This window comes from Pristiophorus japonicus, chromosome 5 (assembly GCF_044704955.1).
Source record: "Pristiophorus japonicus isolate sPriJap1 chromosome 5, sPriJap1.hap1, whole genome shotgun sequence".
NCBI lineage: Eukaryota > Metazoa > Chordata > Chondrichthyes > Pristiophoridae > Pristiophorus > Pristiophorus japonicus.
Genome location: NC_091981.1, coordinates 62,624,862 through 62,645,296, shown reverse-complemented (window position 1 = coordinate 62,645,296; position 20,435 = coordinate 62,624,862). Strand labels below are relative to the sequence as shown.

Below are 20,435 nucleotides of genomic sequence, written 5' to 3'. Positions count from 1 at the left end.
TTGAACCATTGCAGACCTTGTGGCGATGGTGCTTTTATGATGGTGTTGGGTAGGGAATTCCAGGATTTTGACTCAATGACAATGAAGAAAGATCATTAATGAAACTGAGTAATTTGAATGTAATTTTGTTACATAGAGACATGATTTTTCTTCTAATGAATTTAGTCTGCTAATAAGAATTTTCTTTCACATTGTATGAGGTATGCTATTTTGAATGATAAGCCAGTTTCCACTAAAAGTTCTCTACAAATGAGACTATTTCTGTTGCTTATAGAAAAACTATTTTTGACAGGACATAGATAATGCAAATTGAATTTGAAAAAATTTGCAACGTCCTGACCCATACCTCGTGCCTAGTCCAATTTGGGGATCTGAATTATTTTAAATGCAGTTATTTAATTACTAATCTCATGATTCAATGTCATGTCCACCTATTCTATCTCCCTGGTAAATACTGAGGCAAAGTAATTATTTAATATTTCTGCCATCTCCTTATCACTGCCTGTGGTATTATCCTGTCCATCCTTGCTCTCTTCCTACCCTGACCTCCCTTTTTTTTATGAATGTGCCTGTAAAATATTTTACTATTTTGTTTTATGTTCCTTGATAATTTAATTTCATAGTTCCTCTTTGCCTTTCTAATTTAAAAATCTTTCCTAATCTCTTCGTATTTTCCTTTATCATGCTCTCACCTGCTGCCCATGTACTTAATGTATGCCTCTTTCCTTACCCTCAATGTTTCCCTTGTGGCTTTATTCATCCATGGTGTCTCATTAGTGTCTAATTTGTTATTTTTAGCAGAATATATTTTTCCTGGACTCGAACACTGTTTTAAATTGCTGTTGTACGCAATTGTTTGCCAATATTGTTGTCCATTTTATTTTCCCAAGTTTTATTCTCAGCCCCTCAATCAGCTTTTCTCCAATCTATTACCCTGGTCTTCGTCATACTTATGTCCTTCTCAATTATTATTTTAAAGCGCATTATATTATGGTCACTATTGCCTAAATGTTCCCCTGATTTTACTTCTCTTATCCGTTCTGGTTCATTCCCCATTATTAGATCCAATAGCGAATCCTTCCTTGGGCTTTTTACATATTGGGTGAGAAAGGAGTCCTGTACACATTGTAGGAACTCCATTCCCGTATCCCCTTTACCTACCTCTTCTGTCCAATTAATATCGGGGTAGTTGAAATCCCCCATGAAATCCCTAATTTGTTTGCATATTTCTTCCTCAACATCCCTTCCACTATTAGGTGGCCTGTAGACTACCCATATTAATGTAATTGATCCTTTATTATCTTTTATCTCTATCCACATGGATTCTATTTCTGACTTGCAGATAGCTGCGTCACTTTTTTCTACTGCCATTATGTTATCCCTAATAAGTACAGCTACTCCACCTCCCCCTTTTTCCCCTAAATATGTTATATCCTGCAATGTTTAATTCCCAGTCCTGATTTTTCAGTAGCTATATCTCAGTAATTCCTACTATGCCTGGTTCCTCGCAAATGCATGATTGCCTCCAGCTCCACTGTTTATTATGGACACTGTGTGCATTGCTATACAGACAGTTTAACTCATTTTTAATAGCAGTTCCTTTCACACTATTTTTCACCATCTTTTTACACTCCTGTTCTATAACTCCATTTATTCCCTGGCCATCAATATCCTCCCTTACTTTGCTATTTCCTATGCTCTCCTTTCCTGTTTTGTTTATATTTAGGCTGGGTTCAATTCTTGTAGATCCCTCCCCCCCCCCCCCCACCTTTACAAGTTTAAAGCCTTTGCCACTACCTTAGTTACCCTTTAACAAACTGCTACTTAGGCCTCACATCGATGAGCAACTCTACCCAAACTGGGGTGAGATCCTATAGAATGACACCATGTGCTTGAGCTTCCTCGATAACCGAACAGTGTAACTTTCAATTCTTGGATGGATTTGGCCGCGGGGACAGCTGGACAGAGAATGCCTCTGGCAGCATCCATCCAGCTCCACCGTCATCCAGGACCTCTCTGGCTCTAGTTACTTTTGCAGCATCGGCTCTTTCTGCCAGCCATACTTCATCCAGACCGAGCAGCTGAGGGTTAAAGTGGACCAAATAGGCTGTATCATCCAAGTTACAGATCTTTAGTATGTCTCAGTAGACGATAGGGAGCTCCAGTGGAGATGCTGAAATTTTTCTTTGACAATCCAATCTATCCAGTACATTGAGATGTGCTGACTTGCTGGTATATGGGCTGAAACAGCTGAGTCGTCCATTTCAATGACCCATGCTATGATCCTTACTGGACATCCAATCACTCTCACCACTACCTTAACACCCACCTCTACGCTAGCTGTTACTAATGCCATGTAAACTGGAAGGCAAGTATGAGCAAATTTGTATATCATTCTTTCGTTGATGATTAACAGACCAAAAAAACAATATTGTAGGGTCAGTGCATTGGTGTGCATTAATTCAGTTTACTCACTGAAGGAATTTAAAGAGCATAGGCACAAATGCTCCATTTGTGCTAATGCACCAAATTACTATACATTGGTCGGGGCCATAAAAGGAGCGGCATGCGGCCCGGGAACAGCATGGAGGCCCTGACCTGTGAGAGACCATCAGCGTCAGGTCGGGGGCTATAAAAGGAGTAGCGTGGAGGCATACCACTACAAGGTACAGCGCGAGCTGGTGCAGGAGGGCGACGACAGCGAAGAGTGCCGTCAGCAAGGTCCAGGTCGGTGATTGGAGTGTGGGCAGATGCAGCGAGAGGGGCGAAGGAGCTATGAGAGACTGTGGAGGGATGTGATCGGGGCCCAGGGGCAGCACGGGCCAGCCCACACTACGATGTGTGTGTGCATTAGGTGCGTGCAGCAGAGCAGGTCTCCAGTTGTCTTGGGTAACCCTTGCCACTGGACCAAGACCTAGCTCTGTCAAGCCCGTGTGGTGGCTGGTGCGCAACGGTCACCACACGTTAAAAAAAATCCACGCATAGGCATCTTCCACCCTTGAGGATATAGTTCAGGTTCTTCATTCGAAACACCTGTGTACTCATCCTTTTTTTTTGGTGTGGAAGCAAGTAATCCTCGTTTCGAGGGACTGCCTATGATGATGATGACATAGGAGTATACCAAGAATAAAACCGGACAAACTACTCGGCATCGACCTCGGCACCTGACAGCAAAGGTAAACCCAGCCGACCCTGCAAAGTCTTCCTCACTAACATCTGGGGCATGCCAAAATTGGGAGAGCTGTCCCAAAGATTAGTCAAGCAACAGCCTGACATAGTCATACTCTCAGAATCATACCCTTCAGCCAACGTCCCAGACTCCTCCATCACCATCCCTAGATATGACCTGTCCCACCAGCAGGACAGATACATCAGGGGTGATGGCACAGTGGTATACAATTGGGAAGGAGTGGCCCTGGGAGTCCTCAATAATGACTTTGTACCCATGAAGTTTCATGGCATCAGACCAAACATTTGAAACCGCCTGCTGATTACCACCTAACCCTCCTTCAGCTGATTAATCCATACTCCTTCCTGCTGAACACCAGTTGAAAGAATCACTGAAGTTAGCAAGTGCACAGAATGTACTCTGGGTGGGGGACATCAATGTCCATCACCAAGGGTGGCTTGGCAGCACCACGACTGACTAAACTTGCCGAGTCCTGAATGCCACAGTTACCAGACTGGGCTTGCAGTAGTCGGTGAGAGAACCAACATGAGGGAAAAACCTACTTGATCTCGTTCTCGCCAATCTATCTGTCGTAAATGCATCTGTCTACGACAGTATTGGTAGGAGTGACCATCGCACAGTCCTTGTGGAGACGAAGTCCTGTCTTCACACTGAGGACACACTCCATCGTGTTGTGAGTTACTATCACTGTGCTAAATGGGATAGATTCAGAATAGATCTAGTAGCTCAAAATGGAGCTTCCATGAAGCGCTGTGAGCCATCAGCAGCAGCAGAATTGTGTTCTGCCACAAATTGTAACCTGGTGGCCCCAGCATATATCCCTCATTCTACCATTACCATCAAGCCAGGGGACCAACTCTGGTTCAATGAGGAGTGTACAAGCCATGCCAGAAGCAGCACCAGGGTACCTAAAAATGAAGTGCCAACCTGGTGAAGCTACAATACAGGACTACATACATGCTAAACAGCATGTTATAATTAGAGCTAAGCGAACACACAACCAACGAATCACATCAAAGCTCTGCTGTCCTGCCACATCTGGTCATAAAACATGGTGCACAATTAAACAATTATGGGAGGTGGAGGTTCCATGAACATCCATCCTCAATGACAGCGGAGCACAGCACTTGAATGGAAAAGATAAGGCTGAAGCGTTCACAACCATCTTCAGCCATTTCTGCCTCCTCCTGAGGTCCTTGCCATTACAGCAGTCAGTCTTCAGCCAATTCAATTCACTGCACGTGATATCAAGAAACGGCTGGTCATATTGAAAACGTGCTCCAGAAATAGCTGTTCCAGTACAGCTTATCATCGGCAGTCCCTCGGAGTCGAAGATGACTTGCTTCCACTCTAAAAGTGAGTTCTCAGGTGACTGAGGAGTCCAATGCGGGACCTACAGTCTCTGTCACAGGTGGGGCAGATAGTAGTTAAAGGAAAGGGTGGTCGGGGAGCCTGGGTTGACTAACGCTCCTTCCGCTATCTACACTTGGTTTCTGCTTGTTCTCGGTGATGGGACTCGAGGTGCTCAGCGCCCTCCCGGATGCTCTTCCTCCACTTTGGGTGGTCTTGGGCCAGGGATTCCCAGGTGTCAGTGGAGAATGTTGCACTTTGTCAGGGAGGCTTTGAGAGTTTCCTTGAAGCATTTTCTCTGCCCACCTGGGGCTCACTCGCTGTGTCGTATAAAGCGCTTGCTTTGGGAGTCTTGTATCGGGCATGCGGACAATGTGGTTCGCCCAACGGAGCTGATCGAGCGTGGTCAGTGCTTCAATGCTGGGGATGTTGGCCTGAGCAACAACACTGACGGTGTGTCTGTCCTGCCAATGGATTTGCAGGATCTTGTGGAGGTAGCCTGGTGGTACTTCTCCAGTGCTTTGAGGTGTCTGCTGCATATAGTCCATGTCTCTGAGCCATACAGGAGGGCGGGTATCACTACTGCCCTGTAGACCATGAGCTTGGTGCCGGGTTTGAGGTCCTGGTCTTCAAACACTCTCTTCCTCAGGCTGCGCTGGCGCACTGAAGGCAGTGTTGGACCTCGTTGTCAATGCCTGCTCTTGTTGACAGTAGGCTCCCGAGGTATGGAAAATGGTCCACGTTGTCCAAGGCCTCGTCGTGGATTTTGATAATCTGGGAGCAGTGCTGTGTGGCGGGATCAGGTTCGTAGAGGACCTTTGTCTTAAGGATGTTTAGCATAAAGCCCATGCTCTCGTACGCCTCGGTGAAGGTGTTGACGATGCCTTAGAGTTCAGCCTCCGAGTGTGCACAGACGCAAGCGTCTACAACAGTACAGCTACAACACTGGCATCTACCCGACTATGTGGAAAACTGCCCAGGTATGTCCTGTCCACAAAAAATAGGACAAATCCAAACCTGCCAATTTCTGCCCCATTAGTCATATGCAAAGTGATGGAAGGTGTTGTCATCAACTTACTCACCAATAACCTGCTCACCGATGCTCAGTTATGGTTCCATCAGGACCACTCTGCTCCAGATCTCATTACAGCCTTAGTCCAAACTTGGATAAGAGTTGAATTGCAGAGGTGAGGTGCGAGTGACTGCCCTTGACATCAAGGCAGCATTTGACCGAGTGTGGCATGAAGGAACCCTAGTAAAACTGAAGTCAATGGTAATCAGTGGAAGACTCTCCACTGGCTGTAGTCATACCTAGCAGAAAGGAAGATGATTCTGTTTATCAATCATAGCAGTCCCAGGACATTGCTGCAAGAGTCCCAAGGCTCAGCCATCTTCACCTGCTTCATTAATGACCCTTCCCCCATCATAAGGTCAGAAGTGGGATGCTTGCTGATGATGTGAGTGTTCAGTTCCATTTGCAACTCCTCAGATAATGAAGCAGTCTGTGCCCGTATGCAGCAAGACCTGGACAACATTCAGACTTGGGCTGATAAGTGGCAAGTAACATTCGTGCCACAAAAGTGCCAGGAAGTGACTATCTCCAAGAGAGAGTCTAACCACATCTCCTTGACATTCAACAGGATTGTCAAACTCCCCACCATCAACATCCTGGGGGTCACCATTGAACAGAAACTTAACTGGACCAGCCACATTAACACTGTGGCTACAAGAGTAGGTCAGACGCTGGGTATTCTGTAGCGAGTGTCTCACCTCCTGACTTGCCAAAGCCTTTCCACCAGAAGTAATACTCTCCACTTGCCTGGATGAGTGCAGCTCCAACAGTACTCGGCAAGATTGACACCATCCAGGACAAAGCAACCTGCTTGATGGCACCACAACCGCCATCTTAAATATTCACTCCCTCCACCACCAGCGCACTGTGGCTGCAGTGTGTACCATCTACAAGATGCACTGCAGCAACTTGCCAAGGCTTCTTTGTCAGCATACGGGAACGGTAGCATAAAACGGGGAAGGTGGCTCAACCGTGGCTAACAAGGGAAATTAAGGATAGTGTTAAATCCAAGGAAGAGGCATATAAATTGGCCAGAAAAAGCAGCAAACCTGAAGACTGGGAGAAATTTAGAATTCAGCAGAGGAGGGCAAAGGGTTTAATTAGGAGGGGAAAAACAGAGTATGAGAGGAAGCTTGCTGGGAACATAAAAACTGACTGCAAAAGCTTCTATCGATATGTGAAGAGAAAAAGATTAGTGAAGACAAGCATAGGTCCCTTGCAGTCAGATTCAGGTGAATTTATAATGGGGAACAAAGAAATGGTGGACCAGTGAAACAAATACTTTGGTTCTGTCTTCATGAAAGAGGACACAAATAACCTTCCGGAAATACTAGGGGACCGAGGGTCTAGTGAGAAGGAGGAACTGAAGGAAATCCTTATTAGGCGAGAAATTGTGTTCGGGAAATTGATGGGATTGAAGGCCGATAAATCCCTGGGTCCTGATAGTCTGCATCCCAGAGTACTTGAGAAAGTAGCCCTAGAAATAGTGGATGCATTGGTGATCATTTTACAAAAGTCTTATCGACTCTGGATCGGTTTCTATAGACTGGAGGGTAGCTAATGTAACACCACTTTTTAAGAAAGGAGGAGAGAGAAAACAAGGAATTATAGACCGGTTAGCATGACATCAGTAGTGGGGAAAATGTTGGAATCAATTATTAAAAATGAAATAGCAGCACATTTGGAAAGCAGTGATGGGATCGGTCCAAGTTAGCATGGATTTATGAAAGGGAAATCCTGCTTGACAAATTTTCCAGAATTTTTCGAAGATGTAACTGGTAGAGTGGTACAAGGGAGAACCAGTGGATGTGTATTTGAACTTTCAAAAGGCTTTTGACAAGATCCCACACAAGAGATTGGTGTGCAAAATTAAAGCACATGGTATTGGGGGTAATTACTGACGTGGATAGTGAACTCATTGGCAGACAGGAAGCAGGGAGTCGGGATAAATGGATCCTTTTCAGAATGGCAGGCAGTGACTAGTGGGGTGCCACAGGGCGCTCAGTGCTGGGACCCCAGCTCTTTACAATATACATTAATGATTTGGATGAGGGAATTGAGTGTATTATCTCCAGGTTTGCAGATGACACTAAGCTGGGTGGCGGTGTGAGCTGTGAGGAGGACGCCAAGAGGCTGCAGGGTGACTTGGACAGGTTAGGTGCGTGGCAGATGCAGTATAATGGGGATAAATGTGAGGTTATCCACTTTGGTGGCAAAAACACAAAGGCAGAATATTATCTGAATGGAGGTGACAGCCCCTTCCATGATTAGTGGTTTGAGTGCTGGTGGGACATTCCATGGTTTCACACCTTCCGAGGTTGCGGGTCCCAACGGTGCGGTGCAGCGAGGTACACCCAGGGCTCCATCTTCTGAGGCTGCAGGTCCCAGTGGTGGGGTGCAGCGAGGCACACCCATGGGAAGGAGAGCTCGACCGTGCTCTCCTGAGGTGTAGGATCTAACAGATGTGGTTCAGATGATGTCATTGAGTGCGGAGAGCGTTGACCTTACCCGGTCACTCCTGGACACCATCAGTGGGGTAAGTGATGAGGTAGCGGGACTGTCGGGAGAAGTAACAGCAATGACATGTGAAATGGGAATGATCAGTGAGGGAATAGTGGCCATGAGGGAGGGACTAGCAGAGGTTGTGCAAACCACATTACTGACCATGAGGGAGGGAATGTTGCAGGTCGTTGAGACACTGCCAGGGCACATGAAGGACGGCATGTTGGAGTTAGCTACTGCAATAAGGGAACACGCTCAGACCCAGCGCTCATTGACAGAATCAACTGTCACTCTCACTCCAATTCCCACACCAGCCTCTGAAGAGCCCAAAACCAGGCCCTCCAACTTGCTGCCTGATACCATCCCCCCGCCCCCTCCTCCCCAAGAGGTGCACAGTACCCAAGATGTTAGAAAGAATAAGCTTGGTACCAAGCCCAGAAACACTGCTACTGCCTGCGGGCAGGGGTGGTGGAGAGTACAAGACCAAGTGCAGCGGGTGGTCTGAGAATGAGGTGTGGAGGAGAGATGGGTGGGTGCAGCCTTTCTTTGCTGCTGTTGTTATTATTGTTACTGTTGTAACTGTTCTCAAGTTAAAAGTTTTTTGTAAGTTATGCAAATTTACGTGTTTATAAAAGTTTGTAAGTGATCTTAAAGTAAAGTTTGGTACAAGAATAATTTATTAAACTTAAGTTAAATACAAAAAAACTGTTAAACTTTTGAATAAAATATATTTTACATTAACACTGAATCATTTCCATTAACACAACACAACATTAAGGAACAGCCCAGTCATGAATTGCTTGGGCGATCATGGGGAACTTTATGAAGTCATTCCTACGTGCGTACAGTGCAGCCATGACCTGGCAATTGGAGACATGTGTTGCATGTTGAGAGATGGCGCACATATTCCCAGTTGTAGCTTGAAATAATCCGGAGGCATAGAATAAAAGTGCAGCTTGTTTTTTAGCCAGGCGTGGGGCTGATTCTGCCGACCAAAGCAACGATCCTCCAGCCCTGCTTCAAGATGTTCGGTGGTGGCGTGTGAGTGAGTTTTTAAAAAAAAAAAATGAGAACTTCTGAAATCCAACAAATATACACTTACTACGTTGACAGGTTTAAAAAAAAAAGTTGAACTTTGCTGTTGATTTTGACAGTGTTCTTGACTCCCTCTGAAATCTTCGATTTTAAAACAATGGTTGTCTTTCAGTGCCGATTTGTGAATGTGCGCTGGTTTTCTTAAGTACCCAGAAGGTTATTCGGGAGTGGCCAGATACGCTGACCTAGGAGGAAAAAATGTTGGCCAAAGTGAGAAAACATTTTTGAACCGCGCAGACGTTTTTTTTTTAAACGGCCAAGAAAAATCATAACTAAGTCAGTTATGCCGGCGCAGATCGCGGGGGGAAACTTGAAAAAAATAAATGCGCCCAAAAAAACAGCGTGCACCAAAAAAACGGAGCAAATGACCAGGGAAAATTGAGCCCCATGAAACTAGCATAAAAACCCACCAAGTCCACTAATGTCCTTTAGGGAAGGAAATCTGCCGACCTTGCACGGTTTGAGCTTATATTTGACTCTAGAACCATAGCAATGTGGTTGACTCTTGACTGTCCTCGGAAGTGGCCTAGCAAACCACTCAAAGGCAATTAGGGATAAACATAGAAAATAGGTGCAGGAGTAGGCCATTCAAGCCTGCACTGCCATTCAATGAGTTCATGGCTGAACATGCAACTTCAGTACCCCATTCCTGCTTTCTCGCCATACCCCTTGATCCCCCTAGTAGTAAGAACTACATCTAGTGAATTGGCCTCAACAACTTTCTGTGGTAGAGAATTCCACAGGTTCACCACTCTCTGGGTGAAGAAGTTTCTCCTCATCTCAATCCTAAATGGCTTACCCATTATCCTTAGACTGTGACCCCTGGTTCTGGACTTCCCCAACATTGGGAACATTCTTCCTGCATCTAACCTGTCTAAACCTATCAGAATTGTCAACGTTTCTATGCGATCCCTTCTCATTCTTCTGAACTCCAGTGAATACAAGCCCAGTTGATCCATTCTTTCTTGATGGGTCAGTCCCGCCATCCCGGGAATCAGTCTGGTAAACCTTTGCTGCACTCCCTCAATAGCAAGAATGTCCTTCCTCAAGTTAGGAGACCAAAACTGTACATGATACTCCAGATGTAGCCTCACCAAGGCCCTATACAATTGTAGTAACACCTCTCTGCCCCTGTACTCAAATCCCCTCGCTATGAAGGCCAACATGCCATTTGCTTTCTTAACCGCCTGCTGTACCTGCATGCCAACCTTCAATGACTGATGTACCATGACACCCAGGTCTCGTTGCACCTCCCCTTTTCCTAATCTGTCACTCTGTCTCTCTGTCTGTCTCTCTGTTTTTACCACCAAAGTGGATAACCTCACATTTATCCACATTATACTTCATCTGCCATGCATTTGCCTACTCACCTAACCTATCCAAATCACTCTGCAGCCTCATAGCATCCTCCTCGTAGCTCACACTGCCACCCAACTTAGTGTCATCCGCAAATTTGGAGATACTACATTTAATCCCCTTGTCTAAATCATTAATGTACAATGTAAACAGCTGGGGCCCCAGCACAGAACCTTGCGGTACCCCACTAGTCACTGCCTGCCATTCTGAAAAGTACCCATTTACTCCTACTCTTTGCTTCCTGTCTCCCAACCAGTTCTCAATCCATGTCAGCACACTACCCCCAATCCCATGTGCTTTAACTTTGCACATTAATCCCTTGTGTGGGACTTTGTCGAAAGCCTTCTGAAAGTCGAAATACACCACATCAACTGGTTCTCCCTTGTCCACTCTACTGGGAACATCCTCAAAAAATTCCAGAAGATTTGTCAAGCATGATTTCCCTTTCACAAATCCATGCTGACTTGGACCAATCATGTCTCCTCTTTCCAAATGCGCTGCTATGACATCCTTAATAATTGATTCCATCATTTTACCCACTACCGATGTCAGGCTGACCGGTCTATAATTCCGTTTTCTCTCTCCCTCCTTTTTTTAAAAATGGGGTTACATTGGCTACCCTCCACTCCATAGGAACTGATCACCACAGGAACTGTAGTGAAGTCAAGGTCACTCTGGACCTGCACCTTTATTTCACAGCTCTAGAATGCTGCACTTGCCTGAGACCTGTCCTTATATACCTGTCTCTTACAAGTGCACCCCTAGTGGTAAGGTATGCTGGTGGTTACAGGTCATATCTTATTATAGTCATGTATAGCATGTTAGGATACAGTTATATATAATAATGTAAGATACATGACATTCCCATGTTCTGTGAATTATTCCATACCACTTCCTCAATAGCACTACCTAATGCCCTCTGGGTGAAAATATTTGAGCTTGTGCATGAACATGAAGAAGCAGGTGACACAGGAGGTGAGTTTGAGGGGTGGGGGCAGAGGAACATGGGGCAATAGGAACTGGCAAGAACTCATGGGTGAGCTTGAGTCCAAAATTCGTCTCCTTCATATCTCTCTCTTCATCATCATCCTTCTCATCTTCCTCAACAGCATCACAGTTCACAAGATGGCAGTTTAGTCTGTATTCTCCCTCCTGATTGCCATCGTCATCTTCCTGCCCTTGTGCACCCCATTGCTGTGGTGACCTACAAGAAAGGAATGGACAAGCTACAAACGGGTGAGCAGGACTGCCCTGGGATTAAGGAGACGGAGCAGGGGTAGAAGTTGGTGGCTGTGCGGTGCTTCACAGGGATGCCACGGTAACAGTGTTGATGTTCAGTGACTAACCTGGTGCTGGGAAATACACCACCGACATTGCCATTTCCCACAGCAAGAGCAGAGCAGCCTCACCATGTACTCCATGGATTTCTCCCCATAGGGGACGGGATGTTCCCGGTTGGGGATTCCCACTCTGGTCACCTGCCTCTCATGGCCATTTTGCACTACTTTCTCATATGAACAAGAGTAGGTCATTCAGCCCCTCGAGTCTGCTCAGCCATTCAATCAGATCATGGCTGATCTGTACCTCAACTCTATTTACCCACCTTCAACCCATTATCCTTGATAATTTTACCAAATAAAAATCCATCAATACTAGTCTTCAAAATTTCATTTGACCCAACATGCTGGGGAGAGAGTTCCTAATTTTCACTATCCATGTAACAAGATTGAGCAAATCAGGTGAAGGCCAGCAGTTGAGGTGTGTCTGCCAGATGTCATAGGACAGCTAATAAATGCTGGCCTTGTCAGCGACGCTCACATCCCGTGAATTAATTTTTAAAAATGCGCCTCCCAAACCTGCGACCTACCACCTAGAAGGACAAGCGGCGCATGGGAGCACCATCACCATCAAGTTACCGTCCAAGTTACACGCCATCCTGACTTAGAAATATATCGCTATTACTTCATTCTCGTTGGGTCAAAATGGTGGAATTCCTTCCCTAACAGGACTGCAGCGGTTCAAGAAGGCAGCTCCCCACTACTTTCTCGAGGACAATTGGACCTGGGCAATAAATGCTAGCCTTGCCAGTAACACCTACATCCCATGAACAAATAAAAACAATACATATATAATAGGGACTGGAAAATTAGACTTTATTATTTAGTGAGCATGAGCCAAAATACTTTTTCTTTTCTTTTGCTTGGTAAACTTGCTGACAGCTTGCTGTGGCATATCTCCACAACCTTGCTCAAGTGGCCATTCATGTGTGATCCTAACCAGTGAATATTGACTGTGGGGACATTACAACTGAGCTACCATCTAATTTTTTGTGCTCGGTGGAATGTGAAGAATAAGCATCAATGAAAAGTGTGACATTTGACTGTTCTTAATATGATGCCTCATGAGGCTGATATGCATTTTTTCTCTTGCAACATGGTCAGATCCGACTAAAGGACTAGAGCAGTATTATATACTCACCTGCTTGCTGATACTCTCGAGAAGAAATTTACTATTGTGAAATGTCCCACCATATGAACTGTTAACTTAATTCTGTCAAGTGCCATTGTTTAAATATTGTAATCTACAAAAACTAGTTTCACCTCCCTAGTTTTTTTGATTTTCTTTCTCAAGCAAACAGTTGATCTGTTCCTGATTCTCCGATACATAGCAGTATCAAACGAGGGGGTCACAGGAGTAGTGAGAGTTAATATTTTTCTCTCTGGTGAAGTGCCTCGTGTCTATTTATCACATCTCCAAACTTTCTTGATCCATATTGTGTTGAACTTGTTAAGATGAATCAATTACTAGCAACAAACTTAAGGATTCCCCATATGAAAATTGCCTAATAAATGGTAGGCAATGTGCTTTCAGAACTGAGGGATCATGTTTGACCAACCTCCATGACTTTTCTAAAGAACTAACATCCCAAGTGGATGTTTGAAAGCTCTATGATATATTGCACCTAGTCTTCCTGAAAGCCTTTGAAAAAGTTCAACATAAAAGGCTGATACACAAGGCAGTGGCTATCTGAGGTAAAACTAGGAGGTGGATAAAAAACTGGCTGACAGATGGGAAACAGCAGTTAATTAGGGGCGTGATCTTGGGTTGGGGAAGTATACTGAGTAGAGTGCCCCAGGGATCAGTGCTGGAACCCCTAATGTTTCTAATTTGTATAAACAGTATGGATTCAGAAATACAATGCAAATTGATAGATGACAAGCAAAAGTAGTTTAGTCCACTCAAGCAACTATAGAAAAGCTAGGCAAAACTTACATGTGGGCAGAGGCTGATCTTCAGTATTTGAAGACTTAAGATTTCAAAAACTTGAAAGTAAGTTAAGAGAGAAAGTAGAGGTATCTATAAGATACTAAGTGAAATAGAAAAACTTAGTCCGGAGCACTATTTCAAGTTAAACTCTGACTGCAGGACAAGGAGACATAGGTACAGACTAGAAAAAGGGAAGTTCAGGACTTGTCAGGAAGCATTTCATACAGAATGAATTTGAATGGTCTCATGGTTAGGGTATTGGAGGCACAAACTGGAAGTATTTAAGGAACAGTATTGTACTGTGTAGAATTCTGGTTGCCATATTATAAAAAAAGGATATAGAGGCATTGGGGAGGGTGCAAAAAAGATTAACAAGGGTGATACCAGAAATTTGAGGTTATAACCATCAGGAAAAGATGAACAGGCTGGGTCTCTTTTTTTTTCTCTTGGAAAAGAGAAGGTTGAGGGGTGACCTTATACAGGTCTTTAAAATTATGAAAGGTTTTGCTAGAGAAGTCGCAGAGCGAGTGTTTCCACTTGTGGAGAAGAGCATAACTAGAGGCCATCAATATAAGATAGTCACCAAGAAATCAAATAGGGAATTCAGAAGAAACTTCTTTGCCTGGAGAGTGGTGAGAATGTGGAACTCTCTATCACAGGGAGTGGTTGAAGTGAATAGTATAGTTGCATTTAAGGGGAGTCTATTAAGCATATGAGGGAGAAGGGAATAGAGGGTTATGCTGATAGTTAGATGAGGAAAGACTGGAGGAGACTCGAGTGGAGCATAAACGCCGACATGGGCTGGTTGGGCCGAATGGCCTGTTTCTGAGCTGTATATCCTTTATAAACCTCTGTCATCTTATGAATAGTAGATTCTGTGATGGGGGTGGGAGGCAGACAATAGTTTTCTAAGGAAGAGTGAACTAGATGAGTTGAATAGTCTCCCTGGTTTCCCCTTTGTGAATAATCTGAGCTCCTATAACTATAATGTTGTCTTTAAAGCTTTTTATGGCAAATAAAATCAACTGTACTTTATTGTCCACCTTTATTGTAATAAAGTGGACTTAAAATATCAAGATTTATCTGATTATAATTGTTACTATTTAACTTGGTTTCATAACTGCTTTCAATATCGATTTTTCTTGTATCCTGCTTACCAAATTTATTTACTGCTGAATGCTTCATTTAATTCCTGATATCTCTATTGTTTGGACCTCTGATTAGAGCATAATGTCCTTACTATGACATTTCTTACTTGCTGCAAGCTATGGGTTAACAATGCAATTCAAAAACATTGGATGAAAGAATGGGTATGTTTTTAAACACCCTTTCAGCGTAAGATATGGAAAGAACACTAAAACACCTATACATACCTGTGGCTTTATAGAATCTTATTTGTGTGGTAATTCTAACAAATGAATTTGTTAAAGTAAAATAAGTTTATTTTATGTGGATGTGTGTGACTAGATACTTACTATACTGCATACAGGTAGAAACATCATTTTAATTTTAGAACATTAAAGAGCGTATGTTAAAACAATTCACTGCATAAAATTATTTTCAAAGCAAAAGCAGTATGTTTTAGATATTTGAACACTTTCCCATTTCTTGCAGCTCAATTGGAAGCAGACTTTGAAGAGTTGGACGGTCACTTACTGCACTTGGAGGATATCTGTGAACAATGTGAACTTAAGCATTATAAGCAGTTACACACCCTTCAACTGGAAAACTACAAGAAACAAAAAAGGTAACTAACACAAATTTGCTATTGCTCAGTTACGCTTTACATTACCAGTATTTTAGCCAACTCTCATCAAAACTGTTTGCAGGTAGATGATCATTTTAAGGTTTCACAGGGTAACAATCCTGGCTATCGTCATTGCGTGCAGCAAACCAGTCTCCCCACCCACTCTTTCCTTCAATGACAGTCTGTCCCACCTGTGACAGAGACTGTAATTCCCGTATTGAGTGGAAGCAAGTCTTCCTCGATTTCGAGGGACTGCCAATGATGATGATGTACATAGACTGTTATAGAGATGCAAGTTGTTGTTGTTTCTGAATTCTTTTCTCCTATTCTTTGCTGTAATGTATTCAACTTTTTAACAAACATTACTGTAGTTTCAGTGTGATTGCTTTAACATACATTGGATTTGTGTCACAAAATATTCATTTTCTGCAGTTTTATCTTGGAACAAAAAAAGGTTTTCTTGGTTTGTGTATTTGATACTTTGAATAGTAATTTTTTTAGGAACTACACAAGATCATTAAACCTAACAAGTCTGTCACTTTTTGATCAACCCATTATTTTCATAATATCCATCGATCACACTGTTCATAAATGCATCTAGTCACCTCTTGGAATAAAAACAAAATGCTGGAAATACTCAGCAGGTCAGGCAGCATCTGCAGAGAGAGATGACCTTTCATCAGAATTGGAAAAAGGAGATGCAAGTCCACTTGCTTAAAATCTGTTACATTTCCAACTTTTTCCAGTTCTGCCACAGGGTCATCAATCTGAAACGTTAACTGTTTCTCTCCACAGATGCTGCCTGATCTGAGTATCTCCAGCATTTTCTGTTTTTATTTCCGATTTCCAGCATCCGCAGTATTTTGTTTTTGTCTTGGTCACCTCTTGAACTGCTTTATAATATCCTCCCCAGAGGCCTTCTTGCCCTTCACTTAATACTTTGGATTCTATCATTTCTGAACTTGTAAATAGTACGCGTGCCTTTGCTACCAGAATGCCTTGCTGTCTAATTTCAACAACAACACCTTGCATCTCAATAACACTCATTATGTACATCATCATCATCATCATAGGCAGTCCCTCGAAATCGAGGAAGACTTGCTTCCACTCTAAAAATGAGTTCTCGGGACTATACAGTCCAATACGGGAATTACAGTCTCTGTCACAGGACAGACAGTGGTTGAAGGAAAGGGTGGGTGGGGTGTCTGGTTTGCCGCACGCTCCTTCCACTGCCTGCAGTTGTTTTCTGCATGCTCTCGACGACGAGACTCGAGGTGCTCAGTGCCCTCCTGGATGCTCTTCCTCCACTTAGGACGGTCTTTGGCCAGGGATTCTCAGATGTCGTTGGGGATGTTGTACTTTATAAAGGAGGCTTTTAGGGTGTCCTTGAAACATTTCCTCTGTCCGCCTGGGGCTCGCTTGCCGTGTAGGAGTTCCGAGTAGAGCGTTTTAGTTTGGGAGTCTTGTGTTGGGCATGAGGACAGTGTGACCCGCCCAATGGAGCTGGTCGAGTGTGGTCAGTGCTTCGATGCTGGGGATGTTGGCCTGATCGAGAACACTGACAGTGCGTCTGTCCTCCCAAGGGATTTGCAGGATCTTGCAGAGATATCGTTGGTGGTATTTCTCCAGCGACTTTAGGTGTCTGCTGTATATGGTCCACATTTCTGAGCCATACAGGAGGACGGGTATTGCTACAGCCCTGTACACCATAAGCTTGTATTATGGACATTATGTACACTTCATAAGGCAATGTATAGTAAGTGGGTACTGAGTGGGCAGTGGGGCATAGTTGAAGAGGACAAATTCTTGAAGGGAGAGGAGTGATGACTGTGATTTAAATTCAAAGGATAGGGAGAAGTTGTTGATGTCCATGGTCATGGCATTGAGCGGGGAGATTGTTGGGTCAAGAGCTGGAATGGGAGCAGGTGATGGAGCTTATGGAGGGGATGTTTTTATTGATGGTGTCAGATGGGGGGGGGTGGTGGTAGGGGTGCAGTGGGGAGAGGTGATGGTGACCTGGAGTAAAGGGGATGTGGAAAGTCTGAGAGGGCAATGAGTAAGGGGTAATGGTCAGGAGAAGGAGGTAGTAGAGCAGATACTCTCAATTTCAAACATGGAAAAGTATATCAATTTATCTTATTTGGTGTTTGTAGTGAGGATGTAGCTATTGGCAGGAGATGATTTGTTGTGAAGAGGAGAAGTTTGGAGTTCTTCTGCTCTCCAGGATAGGCTTGAGCCCCAAGAGAACTTGCCAGTATAAAAGGAATGATGGTGGCTGTTGTACCAGAGGAAGGATGGGGCAGAGTCCAGGATCTGATGGAACAAGGGCGGCGAGCCAGGAGTTGAAGTAGTTATTGAGATTAGTGACATGCGAGTGGAGGATCAGAGTTAGCAGATGATGGAGCTTGAGAACAACAACTTGCATTTACATAGCAACTTCACGGATGCATAAGGGAAAAAACTAATGTTGAGCCAAAGGTGGTAATATTAGGTGGGGTGACCAAAAACTTTGGTTTTACGGAGGGTCTTAAAGAATTAAAAGGAGGTGGAGGCGCTTGAGAGGAAATTCAGGAGCTTGGGCCTAGACTGCTAAATGCACAGCTTCTAATGGTAGGTTAAGGAAGTGTGGAGGCCAGTCAGAGACTTGGTGGTGGGCGGGATGAGGCTGGAAGAAGTTTCATACATATGAAGGGTTAAGGCCTTGAAGGGATTTAAACACAAGTATCAGAATTTTAAACTTTGAAGCTTTGCGAGATCAGGTATCAATATAGGTCAGTGAAGACAGGCTGGGTGAGTGTGACTTGGTGTGAATGGTAGAATTTTGGATGAGCTGAAGTTGCCAACTGTCTGGATCAACCTGAATGGTGGCTGGGGAGGAGATGGAATTGGTGGGGAGGATACGGAGTTTGTGGTGGATGCCAAAGATATTTTGAGGATGGGGTGATGGCGATGGTTTTGAAATGGAGGGGGACTGTACTGAAGAGAGCGAACCATTTACAGCTAGCATGGACGCCAGGAAGGGAAGATTGATGGCCAATTAGAATGTAGTATTGGGCAAGCCATGCTAATTTCCCAAAATGCCATCTTTGTGTGTTATTTTCCTAATGGTGCAAACTCTGTTCCCTATCCACCAACTCCATTTCCCTTCCTGGCCACTGTCTAAGGCTGAACCAGACTTTTCACAACCTCGGCGTACTATTTGACCCTGATCTGACCCCACTTCCACCTCGGTAATATCGCCTAGTCTCAGCCCAGTTAATGAAACCTTCATCCATGCTTTTTATACCGCAAGACTCGACTATTCCAATGCTCTTCTTGCCGACCTTCCACCCTCCATAAACGTCAGCTCACCCACAATTCTGCTGTTCGTAACCTATCCATCACCCCTGTACTCAATGACTTAATGTACTCCCAGTCCCAAATTTAAAATTCTCATCCTAGTGTTCAAATCCTTCCATAAACACCTAAGTTTGTAACTGTTTTGTATTGATGCTTGAGGTCACCAGACACCAGAGGGTGCCACTGTCGGAGGTCTTCGGGCTATATGCGCGTATGCGCGGTCACTGGTATATAAGCACGGGTACTATGTCACGTGTGTACTTTGGGCGCAAATAAAGATGGATCAGGTTTACACCTGAGGCAGTTTACAGTAACAAGACTCTTGAGTCATTACATTTGGCGACGAGGTAAATTGAGAACCTTCGCATGTACAATGGGCACTATTGGAATTCTGGAGAAATTCGTGGCGGGCGAGGATTGGGTGGATTTTATCAACCGCCTGGATCAGTATTTTGTGGCCAACAAAATGGAGGGGGAAGCTGACGCAGTTCGACGCAGGGCAGTATTTCACATTGTTTGTGGTCAGAAAATTTACGGCCTCGTGAAGAACCTTCTCTCAACTTTACATCCAACAGACAAAGAGTACGAGGATTTGTGTGTTTTGGTGTGTGACCATCTTAAGCCAAAAGAGGGGAACGTCATCTCACGCTATCGCTTCTATACGCACGTTCGTGCTGAGGGCCAGGATGTGTCGGGATTCGTCGCCAACCTACGACGTCTTGTTGAGCCATGTAAGTTCGGGAACATGTTAGAAGACGTGTTGCGCGATTTCTTCGTGATGGGCATCAACCATGATGTGAATCTTTGGAAGTTATTGGCCGAAGAGAAGCTGGATTGGGAGAGGCCATCGTGACTGCCCAGGCATGCATGACAACTGATGATAATTTGAGGTAGATATCGTTGAAGAGTTGGAGCTCCACGGCAGGTACTGTAAACAAGATTGTGTCGTCTTCTGGCAGAGCTGCTTATGGCAGGGCCTACTCGACTGCTTATGTGAAACTTGTAGCTGCTCAGAGTCCGCCAACTGGTATGAATCTGATTTCACCCTGTTGGCGTTGTGGTGGCAATCATCGGCCTCATCAGTGTCGGTTTAAACAATACTCCTGTAATGGCTGTTCGAAAGTGGGGCATCTTCAGAGGATGTGCCCACAACTGAGCAAGCGTGCTGCTGCTCACCACATTGTTGATGATGACCAGTCCAGTGCTGGCCTGGATACACAACCTGAGGAGGAAGTGTATGGTCTATTTGTTCTTGGCAAAGAGACAGCCGATAATTGTTAATGTGAAGCTGAATGGCACACCTGTATCAATGGAGCTGGACACGGGTGCGAGTAAGTCGATAATGGGCCAAAGGACATTCGAACAGCTGTGGGACACTGAGGCTGTGAAGCCTAAGCTGAGTCCAAGTTGCGTACTTACACTAAGGAACTCATACCGGTGATTGGCAGTGCAGTAGTCAAGGTGTCATATGATGGTGTGGTTCAAGATCTATCATTATGGATCGTCCCAGGTAATGG

At 44.4% G+C, this 20,435-nt stretch overlaps 1 protein-coding gene across 1 annotated transcript in view; it reads left to right on the top strand.

The window, feature by feature from the left end:
* Nucleotides 1-20,435, top strand: part of dtnbp1a (dystrobrevin binding protein 1a) — a 378,832-nt gene that overhangs the window by 167,468 nt on the left and 190,929 nt on the right. Inside the window, exon 6 of the mRNA XM_070880679.1 lies at nt 15,447-15,579. Coding sequence (XP_070736780.1) covers nt 15,447-15,579 — 133 coding nt within the window. The remainder of the gene's footprint in view (nt 1-15,446; nt 15,580-20,435) is intronic.